The following is a 13,375-nucleotide window of genomic DNA, read 5'->3' as shown; positions in this document are numbered from 1 at the left end:
TGACCCAGCTATCCCACTCCTTGGCCTATACCCAAAGGACTTAAAATCAGCATGCTACAGAGATACAGCCACACCAATGTTCATAGCTGCTCAATTCACTATAGCCAGATTGTGGAACCAACCCAGATGCCCTTCAGTTGATGAATGGATAAAGAAACTGTGGCATATATATACAATGGAACATTACTCCGCCATGAGGAATGACAAAATTATGGCATTCGCAGGCAAATGGATGAAATTGGAGGATATCAGGCTAAGTGAGATAAGCCAATCTCAAAAAACTAAAGGACGAATGATCTCGCTGATAAGTGGATGGAGGACATATGGGGGGGGTAGGAGGGGTTAGTGTTAGGGTTAGGGTTAGGTTTAAGGTTAGGGATAAGGAGGGTGGTAAGAATGAGGAAGAAAGGAATGTATAGAGGGAAAAGAGGGGTGGGAGGGGAGGGGGGAAGGGAAAAAAATAACAAAATGAATCAAACAACATTGCCTTATGTAAATTTATGATTTTCAATTAAAATAAATTTTAAAAAACATTCAAAAAAAAAAAGAAGATGTGGTATATATACATAATGGAATACCGCTCAGCCATAAAGAAGAATGAAATCAGGGCATTTGCCAGTAGATGGATGGAACCGGAGGTTATCATGCTAAGTGAAATAGGACAGTCCCCCCAAAATCAAAGGCCAAACAATTTCTCTGATATGTGGATGCTAACCCATAACAAGGGAGGGGAAGTATAGAAGCTCATTAGATTAGAAAAAGGGGAATGAAGGGAAGGAGGGTAGGATGGCAATAGGAAAGACAGTAGAATGAATCAGACATATCTTTCCTATGCTTATATATGAATATATGACCAGTGTAACTCCAAATCATGTATAACCACAAGAATGGGATCCTAATTGCAATGAGTTTTACTCCATTAATATATAATATGTCAGAATACACCCTACTGTCATGTATATCTAAAAACAACAAATAAAGTTAAAGAAAAGAAAAATTGATTCATATTTGGAAAGTCAACTTATAGAAGCCAGATTTATCCAGAGTTCAGATGTTCCTCCTTATTGGGAATATTTAAATTAAAGCAGGCAGTGCAGAGAAGCAGAGGAAGGGCTAAGATGGCATGATCTATTCCCTCCAAGACGATAAGCTTGATGCCTGCCCTCCAGAGGTTTATGCTATAAACAGCAATGTGTATGCAAAGTGTGGTGTGTGAACAGGAAGAAATAGGGGAACTCCTGAGAGCTCAGAGTGAAGGACGCACTGCACATTCAGGAGGCACTGCACATTCAGGAGGCCAGGAAGACTGGGGAAGGTCTGGGGACCCTTGAGCTCTATTTGAAAAACAGAAAGTTAAATATGGAAATTCTTGACCATTCTTTTTAATTAATTAAAATACAGTATATTATCTAGACACCTAAAAAATCTGTTATCTATTTACTTATTAGGAGAGAATATATCCAACGTAATAAAAAAATGGATTTGAAATCCTGCTCTATCACTCTACAGTTGTGTGATTTGGGACATGTCACTTAATTCTCTGTGCCTGAATTCCTTCATCTGTAAAATGGGAATAATAAAAGTTTGTATCTCAGGCAGGCTCATGTGAAGACTAATTTATATAAAATGCTTATAGAATATGGTCCAGTGGACAATGTTATATGAATGTTAACACCAGCATTTCTATTTAACTTTTAAATATAAGTGAAAAAGAATGAAGTCAAAGAGGAAAAGATAAATTCCAAAGCTGTGTTAGAAAAAAAATTTAAATAAATAACAGGGAAAGCACTTTTTACTTTCCAGTAAAATTTATGAAAAGATCACCCAACATAACATAAGCAATTCTTTGTTCACTAATAGCTGGTTATGGTAGAAGTCATAAAACGCTGTAGGAAAGAAACTGATCTATGATTCACTATTGAAATCCTTAAGATCCCTAGAGTGTCTTATTGCTTCATTATTTTTAATTGCTGGGATTGATTAAACAGGGATTAAAAAACATAGGGAGGCAGTTACTTGCTTTCATTTACAAACGAGAATACTTCCTCTTGATTCTAATTTTTAGGATCCTTTATATACCCTTTGCTTTCAAAAACACCCAAGGGATGGTGTCATGCTGCCTTAGTATTTTGAATCTAAATAAAAGTAAACTTATAACACCATATTTGTATGATTTTAAATATTTATGTGAACAAATGGATAGATTGAAAAAACAATTTCAAAAAATGCAACATTAATGGAATAGGAATGAATACTTTGTTTTTGAATGCAGTGAAGTAAAAGTTATAAAACATGCATTTTGTTAATACTGTGCCTATAGTTTTTGGATTAAAGCAAATGTAACCTGTGCTGCATGGTTTTTCATGCCAATAGGAAAAAGAATCTCTTAAAAACTTTAATTATGATTTTTTCCATGATTAAATACCGAAGGAGTAGAGAATTATGTAACAGTTAATGTTTTCCAAATTGCTCAGTTTCAAGAATTTCTAATTATTTCATCTAAATCTGTGATTATGTTCATGTAACCCATACCTAGTGGCATTCAAGACCTGCCATGGCACAAATGAGAGAAAAAATTTAACCTAGAAAGCACCACCACAGAGCAGGTGCCTGGGTTTGGATAGGAAAAGGGAATCACCTTTCTAGGGCGCTGCCAGAAGCTATTTTACTCTTACTGACCCCAGGTAGGAAACTTCCTTACAAAACCAAAATTATACTTTTTCTAAAGAAGAAATATTCTCTTATAAGGAAAGACAGGGAAACACAATGTCTGCCACCCAGTAGCTGCAGCTGGGATAGACAGATGAAAAGACAGACCCAAAATAGAACAGCAACATCAGTAACAGCATTATCTATTTTCAGTTTGAAAGAAAGGAAAACCTTTGTGCTTTGGCAATGCCAACATTGCAAACCAGGCAAAACCGTCAGAGGTGCTAAAGAGTTCAAAGACAACATTATTTTTGACCCTTGTTGTTGTTTCTTTTCTTTTGTTTTTTAACCCTCCTACTGCTAGGGAAATTGCTCATCCTTGGGGGAAAGAAGGTGGCTGCTTCTGTAGTTGTGCATTTTGTATGTAACACAAAGAGCTGAAGAGGGCTGAAGTCTAACCGAGTGCTTTAGTTGGCCTAGTATGGGGCTGTCAGTAGGAAGAAGTCTTCTTTTTCTAATCCACACAAGGTGCTTCCTAGATTAGCAGAGCCTTGAATGGAATAAAACAAAAGGAAAAACATGTGGGCTAAGCAAATAATCCTTCTAATAAGCTGCGTGTATTTTATTTGGTTAATCATAACCTGAGACAAGTAGGTAGTTTGCCTAGTGGAATTTGTTGTTGTTCTTTCTCTTCTAATTCTCCTGTTTTAAATTTATAATTTAAAAAAACCCTCAGATTTAGGTTTGCAAAAATGACAAATGACAATATTTAGCACCTACACAATGTACGTAAGTTGTGATATGAAATATATTTAAAACTTTTGAAGCAGGGCATGGTGGCCTTTGCTTATAATCCCAGTGTCTAGGGAGATTGAGGCAGGAGGATCACAAGTTTGAGCCCAAACTCAGCAACCTAGCAAGACCCTGTTTCAAAATAAAAAGTTAAATGAGCTGGGAATGTAGTACAGTGGCAGAATGCTCTGGGGTTCAATACTCAGTACCAAAATAAAACAACAACGACAACGACGACAAATTTTTGGACAAAATGACTGCTATAGGATTCAGTGCTATTATCTGAGTTTAGGAGGGTACTTCCTAGGAAGAAATTTATTTTCATTAGTGAAATAATGAAAGTTTGAACAAATACTGAGTTGCATCTGGTTGTTTGTGGTAATTACTAAAACGCAGTATTTTTAAGGGTAAGAAGGATGATGCTTATGAATGTTGAATACTCAGGTACACGTGACAGAAAATGCCTGTCTTACTAATCCTAATGATACCGCCGTTAACCAGTGTTGAGTTCTGCTTCCTCTAATGTTGAAGTTTGAACACCAGAGAAGCATGCCAAGGCAAGCATATTAAGCAGGTTTTATTTAAAGTTAATAATACAGACTTCTCATGGCTGATGTTCTAGAATCCCAAGAAGCAAGCACACCCTACATCTTTTATAGCCTAACATCTCTTTTGTTCTCCAGTTCTCTCCCCTCTTATCTCTCCTTCCTGCCTGTGACTAGGCCTGGTTTTGCAGGTGAGATGCACAAAGTGAGAAGCGAATGGGCAGGGAGAGGGCCAAAATGATTCAGCCAGGCAAGGGCCCAGAGGGCATTAATTAGCAGCTCCTCGCCTGCGTCCTTGACAAGGGCAGGTATATTTGGTAATCAATGGTAAATAATGGAGATCCTTGACATTCCATTCTCCCAGGGGCGGTCTCCAACTTCCAGAGGCAGATGGCTTTCATGACCCCCATTTCCCCAATCTGACGGGATCCCCTATTTCTACACTCACTGCTTGTCCCCAATTCTGGCTTCAAGCTTATTCAAGAAACATGTTCTTATTGTATGATAGCTTAAAAAAAAAAAAAAAAAAAAAACCAGTTCCCAGCAAGGTAGAGGGCACCGTGCTCCAATTAGTTTTAACTTCCCTGAAAGAATACGTCATGAAGTCCTATAGAAGTTACCCTTTCCAAGAGCTCTAATGTTAGTTATTAAGAGTGGAAAGGTTTTGTTATTACTAACAGAATAGAGGAATCAGCTTATAGTTAATATTTATTCTATTTCATGTACTCAATGGCAGACTAAAACTCTATTTTGAGCTTTAAAGAACTAGACGTAGGAAGAATACAAATTGCACTTATGATCAACCTGCTTTTTTTTTTTTATTAAGTGGGAAAAATATCCTTAAACTTAATCATAAACACTAAGAAAGCAATGAAGACCAAACACCACATCAAAGCTCAGAGGTATACATCCTCTTATACCTATATATAACTTTTAGACAATTTGTATACTAAAGAAATCACAGGCTCCTTACAAATTTTAGCAAATCATAATTGCTTATTTATAATTTCATGTAAGTATATGTATTAATATTAAATTTTATTGTATGTTATTTTGTGTCCCAGCACCATGAAATCTCCTCAATATTCTCTATAATCTGAATCTAAGGATATATTGATTATTAGTATTAAAAGCAACTGCACATGGAGACATGCCTTGCCTATGGCCTCAAGAGGGAGGATGATCTTTCAACAGAACCATGTCAAGTGTTGAATCCTCTACTCCAACAGAACCGTGTCAAGTGGTAGGAAATGATGTGGCACTCACTCACTGGATGTTATTTGTACTTCTGTTTATCCAACTAATCCAAAACTCCTGAAGTGCAAGGGCCAGACTGTACCTTATTCTTCTTGTGGCAGAACAGAATAATTGTCAGATGCAAATTTTAAGAAACTGAAGTAGTAGAAAGCAACTCCATGAATAGGAATACCAACATTCTGATTGTTCATTCAGTAAGTTTGTAGGGAGTATTGCTTTTTGCCAGTCAGCAGAGCCAGGAGGTCAAAAAGAGATGATCCCCATGGTAAAACTATTTTTACTCTAGTCTGGGGGAGAGATGAGTAACCTCATGATTGCATCCAGTATATTGTGTGCTATAGAGGAGCCAGGACCCCAGTGAAGAAGAACAGAAAGTAGCTCGGGTAGGGCTAGAACACATGGTGTGGAAAAGTGTCCAAGAAGAGAGAATACTCCATCTGCACCTTAGCAGATGAACAGGAGTTGATTTGGTGGATGACAAGAGGAAGGGTATAAAGTAGAGCAAACATTGAAGTGCACAGAGGCATTTCATAGTTGGTATGTATGGGATTCCACAATCAGCTCATTGTTATTCAGACAACAGACACATGAAAGGGAGTAAGACACAGGTGCATACCTTAACACACATGGGCAGGCGGACTGCCAGGTACATGAAAAACAATAAAGGGAGGATTTTGCCAGAAGCCAAGCTCAAGCAAGTGTTCATTGACTTATGGCTTCATTGTGACTACAACCAGAAAGTCATTGTTGCTTATTGTTGTGTGTATTTGTGGGTACACAGAGACAGAGAAGGAAGCAGATTTTAGAGGGCCGAATAATGAAATGAGGTAGAGACATGAAACATATACAAATAGCATTTTCATTAAGTGTAGTTGTGAAGCAGAGAGAGAGAGAGAGAGAGAGAGAGAGAGAGAGAGAGAGAGAGAGAGAGAGAGAATCATTCCAGGGCTGGAAGGGATTGTAGGAACAATAGAATGATTTATTTGATTTTTTTTTTTAAATAAAAGAGATACCTGACCATGTTTACATGTTTATGGGAAAGAACCAGGAGAGGAAAAATGTTAAGATGTGCAACAAGAGAGATCTGCCTATAAGAGCAATTAGGTACCTGAATTAAGCAGGTGTGTTAGCAGACAGATTTTTTATTTTTTTTTATACTGCTATCCTTGGCCCTTTTTATTTTTTATTTTGAGACAGGGTCTCACTAAGTTGTTTAGGGCCTTGCTAAATTGCTGAGACTGGCTTTGAACTTGAATCCTCTGCCTTAAGCCTACAGAGCTGCTGGGATTACAGGTGTGCGCCACCACTCCCAGCTGACAGACAGACTCTTGATGGACATCATTAACATGTTAATTTCTGAGTGCACAATAGAGGCTGATTATCATATTGTAAAAATATTTTGCTCATGACAAGTAATAAGTATTGCTTTTCTCCCCTCATTTCACTTCATAAATTTTCCTTTGCTTTTGACACCACTAGGATCCTTAAAAAGTAAAACAGCTAGTCCTGCCGAAATAAAGGATTACTTCCAAACTGATTCTAATTTTAGTATTAGAGTTGTCAGAAATCAGACTAATATGAAATGAAAATAAAGTGGCCACCAAACAAATTCTTTGGCGTATTATACTTCTGACTATGACAAACTTTTGAGAGGTTTTTAATCCAACAATCAGGCTTTTCTATTTCTTTGATTATATTCTCTACTAATTACACTTCCACATGTATGACTGCAGTAAACATAATCTTTTGTGATCAAAACTTGAGGCATATTAAGCAGAGGCTTTCTCAATAGAAATACTAATGCATTTTTCACTTACACTGTTTTACTCCTAGGTAACGTTGTTAAACTTCATGATAACTCCAGAAGGAATGCAGGATCAGCTTCTGGGCATTGTGGTGGCACGAGAAAGACCAGATCTTGAAGAAGAAAAGCAAGCTTTGATTTTGCAAGGAGCTGAAAACAAAAGGTTTTAACAGTCATAAAACAACTATTCTTTCTTTTTTTAATCCCCAAATCCAGTATGGTACATTATTATTTTTAAGTATTTACATTTCCCCATAGACATTCTAATGTCTTTAATATTTGCATTATGTTTTGTTGCACAAATGTGTATTGTTTTCTGGTCCTTAATATTTGAAGTCAGACTTGATTTTTTTTTTTTAATTTTTAAGATCCATCCATGTTGTCAAGTACAGATCTTGTCCATTGTCCCCTAAGCCCATAGTGAGCACCCACACACATTTTACCCATCACTTTTCTGGGACAGACACCCAGTTTGCCTCCTAATCCCCATCATTAAAAATAATACTATACCATATGATAATTTTTTAACACACACACTATACCAAAGATTACAATTACCAGGCCATCATTGTAGATATAATTATATTTGAACAAAGGACTCTCCAGAATGGCCATTCTGCTCTACCTCCCATCAAAAGAAATGGAGATCTCATATCATTGATAAAACTATTCTTATCTCGAGATAACTTAGAATGAATTAAGTACATGTTAAAGATTTATTTTGTTAACATATCAGGTACACGAAATGGGAAAAATTTAAATATAAGGAATTACTAAATGTATCTTTACACGCAAGTTCTGAGATGTTAGGAGAGTTAGAAGGCCTGGCACACATCAAGGCAACACATTTTCACCTCTTCAACAAAGTTTTAGAGTGAAAGTATTGATATCCCTCATGTAACTGAGCATGTTACACTAGAGCACAATATGCATGAGTGTGTTGAATCCCACTTTCTGCTCCTATCTATATCATAGGTAGAAAGGGTAAAGCTATGTAAGTCATGAAGAATTTCAAAAATAAATGAAGGGATACTTCCTGTTCACTCTGAGCTGTGAGCTACTTGATGGCAGAGTAGGTTGCTAGCCATACATCTCTCTAGGTACCCACATAAATGATTAGAGAGGGAACTGGAGCAGGAAGTCTCATCACTGTGACATTTTGCAAGATAAGACATTAATTATACAACATCTCCATTACAGATATTTGTCACAAAGTGATACATTTCTTTAGGTTACAAGCTCTTTGTGTCTTATAAAAGAACATATATGTGAAGTGTTTTTGGATGATTTCTTTTTCTTTTGAGAAAACTGTGCTTTATTCCAGGCAGTTAAAAGAAATAGAAGACAAGATTTTAGAAGTTCTTTCATCTTCAGAAGGCAATATATTAGAAGATGAAACTGCTATTAAGATATTGTCTTCCTCCAAGGCTTTGGCTAACGAGATTTCTCAAAAGCAGGAAGTAGCTGAAGAGACAGAGAAGAAGATTGATGCCACCCGCCTGGGCTATCGTCCCATCGCGGTCCATTCCTCCATCCTGTTTTTTTCTATTGCTGATTTGGCCAACATTGAGCCCATGTACCAATATTCACTGACCTGGTTTATTAACCTTTTCATCCTGTCTATTGAAAATTCAGAGAAATCAGAGCACTTAGCAAAAAGGTATGTAAAAGAAATCCTAATTGATACTAAGGAGTGAAAAGTAGTGATTTGCGACTTTCATTGTTGTTTCAGAATGGTGCAGGACTCTTACCTAAAATGAACTTGGTCAACTACTGTACAGATATTAATTTGAGAATTAGAAATTGAACAGATGTGTCCAAATTTAGTTCATCAAGAAAATTTTTACAGAGATATAGGTTTATAATACAACCATAGAACTAGAAACATTTACCTCTATTTTTCACTTGCAAAATATTTCAATGATTGAGGGCATGGAAAGAGTCATTAATATCCCCCAAAATACATGACTCCTACTCTCTTTGAGCTTGCCTTCCAAAAGTTGCTTTTCACATTTTAATTCATACATCTATAATTTGTCAGGTACCAAGGTAAAAAAACCCAAATCTTATTATGATTATTTGTGATAATTAGAGCTTCTTTTTTTCAGAGCTTTTTTATGTTATTCTTATCAGTAGAATATACCTTATTTTGTATAATAAAAATATTATTATAATACTATTATAATGGCTATTAAAATAAGTAGAGGAATTAAGATCTTAATAATAAATGTATGATAGAGCAAAATTTATTTGACTTGTTATCAATTAGTTAATTTTTAGTTTGGCATTAACACATGTTTTAAATAGAGTCCAACATGACATTATTTTTTGAAAAAAAAATTACTACTTTTGCCAATTTTAAACTTCTTGATCATTATAAACCTAGGTAGTCAGTTTCTTTGCTGTTCAGACCCACAAGGGAAACTCAATTGAATACTTACCACTCACAGTAAATAATTATTTTTTAGAAATCATAAGTGCTAATCTCATTTAAATCTGAATAGAATTTCTTTCATTTATCATGGTAGAGATCTGAAATTTTGAGTGCTCAGATTGAACAATTTTTTTATGTCAGAATCATTCATTACTCTTCAAGTTTGCATATTAAACTAATAAAGGTGTACAGCTGGCATCTTGAACTTGGCAAAAAAAATCTCATGACAAAGAGAAGAGAAAAAGGGAGTTATTTCTCAGGAATAAATGCATGATAATAGTTTCAGGTTCATTTTAACATAATGATACTTGAAAATGTTTAGATTATTCTTTATTTCTTCCAGTTCCTGAAATATTCAAATTTAGCAAGGATTACTGTAAAAAAGAAAACAAGCTTTTCTTTTAAAAGTTCCTGGCTATTTGCATTGCATTATAAGTTATTTAATTAAGCATGCATGTCTGGTTTTCACAGTAGACTCCCCAAGGATTTAAAAAATTCCCAGTCTTTACTACAGTGCTAATTACATTGTAGCCATATAGTAAATGATGTTCTGACTTTCACTGGGATTCTTAATTTCAACCTTGGTTACAACAATAACCACCAGAATGTTATCCTCTAATTAGTTTAAACCCTGACTATTCACAGGAGCCTAAAGAAGGCTTGGTTTGCCATTTAAAGAAATGTCTTTGTATAAGATTTAAAAATTAGAACAAGTCTATGCTTTTTTTAGAGGGAGGGGGAGGATACTGGGATTGAATCCAGGGATGCTTAATCACTGAGCTACATCCCCAACCCTTTTTATTTTATTTTTAAAATTTGAGGCACACTTTTACTAAGTTGCTTAGAGCCTTGCTAAGTTACTGAGGCTGTCCTCAAACTTGCCATCCTCCGGCCTCAGCCTCCTGAGTCATGGGATTATAGCCATGTGCCACCACACCTGGCCAAGTCTGTAGTTTTAAAATAGCTCTTGTTCCTTTATTTATTCTTGTTTTTATCAAATTAAAGCTCATCCAAGATATGGCATCTTTTTCTTTATAACTATGATTGATCCCTTTAAGAGTTAAAGGAAACCAACTCCTTTTACTCAGATAAAAGATTTGGATAAAATCTAGAAAATTAATGTGGCATTTTCTTTGCAGTCAAACTCCTTGAATTCTTTAATTTAGATCCTTTAATTTAGAAATAATGAAAATCATATGCATGACTCTAGAAAATCTAAAGGATAATTCTGGAACCAAGTACTAAATAAAGAAATTATATTTTAAAACATTGACTGAAGTATTAATGGACCTATGGAAATGTTTAGAAATCAGAAGTATTTACTCAACAAATTTTCAAAAGTGAGTGTACCTGTAAACCAGCACCCAGCTCAAGACACTGAACATTATCAATAGCCCAGGAACTCCTCCCTGGTCCCCTTCTAGCCACTGACTTCCCTCTCCCCAGGTAACCGCTGTCCCAACTCCCAGCACTGGACATTAGTCTTGGTTGTTTTAGAACTTCATATAGTTGGGCTCACTGCGTGTGCTCTTCTGTGTCTGTCATTTTGCACTCAATATCATGTTTGTGATAGTCACGCATATTGTTGTGTACAGTGCAGTGTTTTATTCTCATTCATTGTTAAATAGTTCTCCATTGTGTGACTCTTGCTGGAGAAATGTAATTAAAATCTAAATCTTCTCCTGACCCAGCAATTCTCTCCACAAAGAAAACAGCTTTATTGCTGAATGAGCATTAAACCAGAATGTGATGCACATCACAGGCACATCACTCCACAGAGAGACTGTGAAGACAGAAAGACATTTTACCCCCTTATTGCTAGCCAAGCAGATAAGACTCATAATGTCACACTCAGTTCATCCTAACTCTTCTTGCTAATTGAGGTGACCATTTGTGTTAGCAAGTTAGCTTTATGTAGAGGCAAGACACACTTTTCATATCGATATGACTACAGGTAGTTTTGCAACTTGAAGCAAGATGCCCAGTGAAGTTGGGTCCTGCCCTTCCGCAGTATGTTTATATTTCAAAGTTGTAAAGCCGACAAAGGCCCGACCGGCTTTCTAGAGGATTCATGGACATTTTTCAAAGAGGCGAGAAAATAATTACAATTGAAGGTGCTTTACAACAAAGGAGGGGAGGGGAATCTCATTACTAACCAGAGAATTAAATTTTTAAATTTTAAATTTTTGTTTATCCTAAAATTATACCCGGAAGTATTTATCCATTCTACTTTGAGGACATTTACTTCTAGTTTAAGTCTGTTTTAAGCTTTGTTGCCTTGAGCATTCTCCTGCGTGGGTAGGTACATACCCAGGCATGGAACCCATGATCAAAGGACATGGGTGTGTTCCCTTGCAGACAGTTCTGCAGAACAGTATCCCAAAGCAGCCATACCAAGAGAGACTCTTTAGACAGTCCTGTTTAATCCCCATCCTTCCTTTTTTCAGGAAAATAAAAGTTTTCTATTAAGAAACTAGCTGCCAGATCAAAAATTAAAGAGAGAGTTTTTATAGGAATGATTTATCTGCCAATCATTGATAAATATTGGATAACTGCTGGATTATAGCCATTTTTTGGAACATAGCTATACCAAAAGCTCAGAGAGAATATGACCATTAATACTAGCCTACGGATTGTTTCAGAATCTTAATATTAGCCCAAAGTTATCTCTCATTTTCATTTACTCAGGTATATAAATGTATTTTATTTTGTCTGCTTTCTGGTGGTTGTTACTCATAATGATTATTTAAGTATGACACAAAATAATATGACTATTATGGTAGATACCATGAAATTTCCATAAATAATTTGAATTATCTGTTATTTTAAAAACTTTGTACATTAGAATTTAAGTAGCAGAAGAAATAGTTAGCAATAAAAAAAAAAAAACAGAAACAAAAATATAACTAGGATACAATTTTGTTGTTAGGGACCAAACTGAGACCTCTCTCTCGCTCTACATAGACACACACAAAGTGCACACACAGTTTTTTCTTTTCCTTCCACTTCTATCAAAATAAATTTTCCATGTTATTAAATAGTCTTCTGAAACATTTTTAGTAACTGCACAATATACCATTTTATGAATGTACCATAATTTTCTTTAAGACTTGTAGGTAGTCTCCAGTTTTTGTACTGTATATAATGCTGCAGTAAATATAAACATCCACATCATTAGGCTAAAATTCCAAAATTAGGACAAATTAATTCAATGTATTCAGAAAATATAAATTCCTTTATTGGAAAGTAATTGAAATACACAGTTCTATCAGAGAAACAGGAATGCTATCACTCCCAGCATTGAATGATTATTTTTAATATTTTCCCAATAGAATATTTTAAGTTATTAAAGTATCATATTTTAATCTGCACTTCATCACTAGAAATATTGAAGTTGAATTTCTAGAATGACTGACCTTCATAATTTCCCTTTGATCTCCCCATCTACAAGAGGAAATATGTCTTAGGGTGGAGAGATTTTTATTTTATTCTAGAAAGACCAAATCTGAGTTACCTGTACTAATTATACTGTTCCAGGTGAGACAAATTAAATGCCATGCTTGAAAAGGCCTGTTAGCATAACCATAGGAACAGGAATAAGAATTCAACTGTATTTCCACAACTATTTTTAGGGCCTTCTCCACCAAACCCTTTTTCAGAGTTCTCAGCTAGAAATAAGATAGGTGCATAATTTGTTTTATTAATTTGTTGTCATCTTTTTTATGGGAATGCTGGCAGGTGGAGAAATAAATAAGAAAATAGGTAGGTAAGGAAAAATGAAAAAGAAAATAGTGAGGGCGAGTAACAGTGTAGGGTATTATATGAAAATAAGTTCTGGTTTTAGCAGTAATTTTTTTTGTGTGTGTGAACACTTTAAGAAATACCAATATAATT

The 13,375-nt window shown here is 35.4% G+C and overlaps 1 protein-coding gene across 4 annotated transcripts in view; it reads left to right on the top strand.

Annotated features, from left to right (window-relative positions):
* DNAH7 (dynein axonemal heavy chain 7) overlaps positions 1 to 13,375 on the top strand; it is a 350,205-nt gene that overhangs the window by 285,125 nt on the left and 51,705 nt on the right. For all 4 annotated transcript variants that reach the window (XM_079132564.1, XM_079132563.1, XM_079132565.1 and 1 more), the window contains 2 exons: positions 7,077 to 7,210; positions 8,372 to 8,707. In XM_079132564.1, the coding sequence (XP_078988690.1) occupies positions 7,077 to 7,210; positions 8,372 to 8,707 (470 nt within the window). The remainder of the gene's footprint in view (positions 1 to 7,076; positions 7,211 to 8,371; positions 8,708 to 13,375) is intronic.

Source organism: Sciurus vulgaris, assembly GCF_902686455.1.
Source record: "Sciurus vulgaris genome assembly, chromosome: 3".
In the NCBI taxonomy this organism is placed as follows: Eukaryota; Metazoa; Chordata; class Mammalia; order Rodentia; family Sciuridae; genus Sciurus; species Sciurus vulgaris.
Note: the sequence above shows the minus strand (reverse complement) of the source record. Positions and strands in the feature narration are given on the sequence as shown.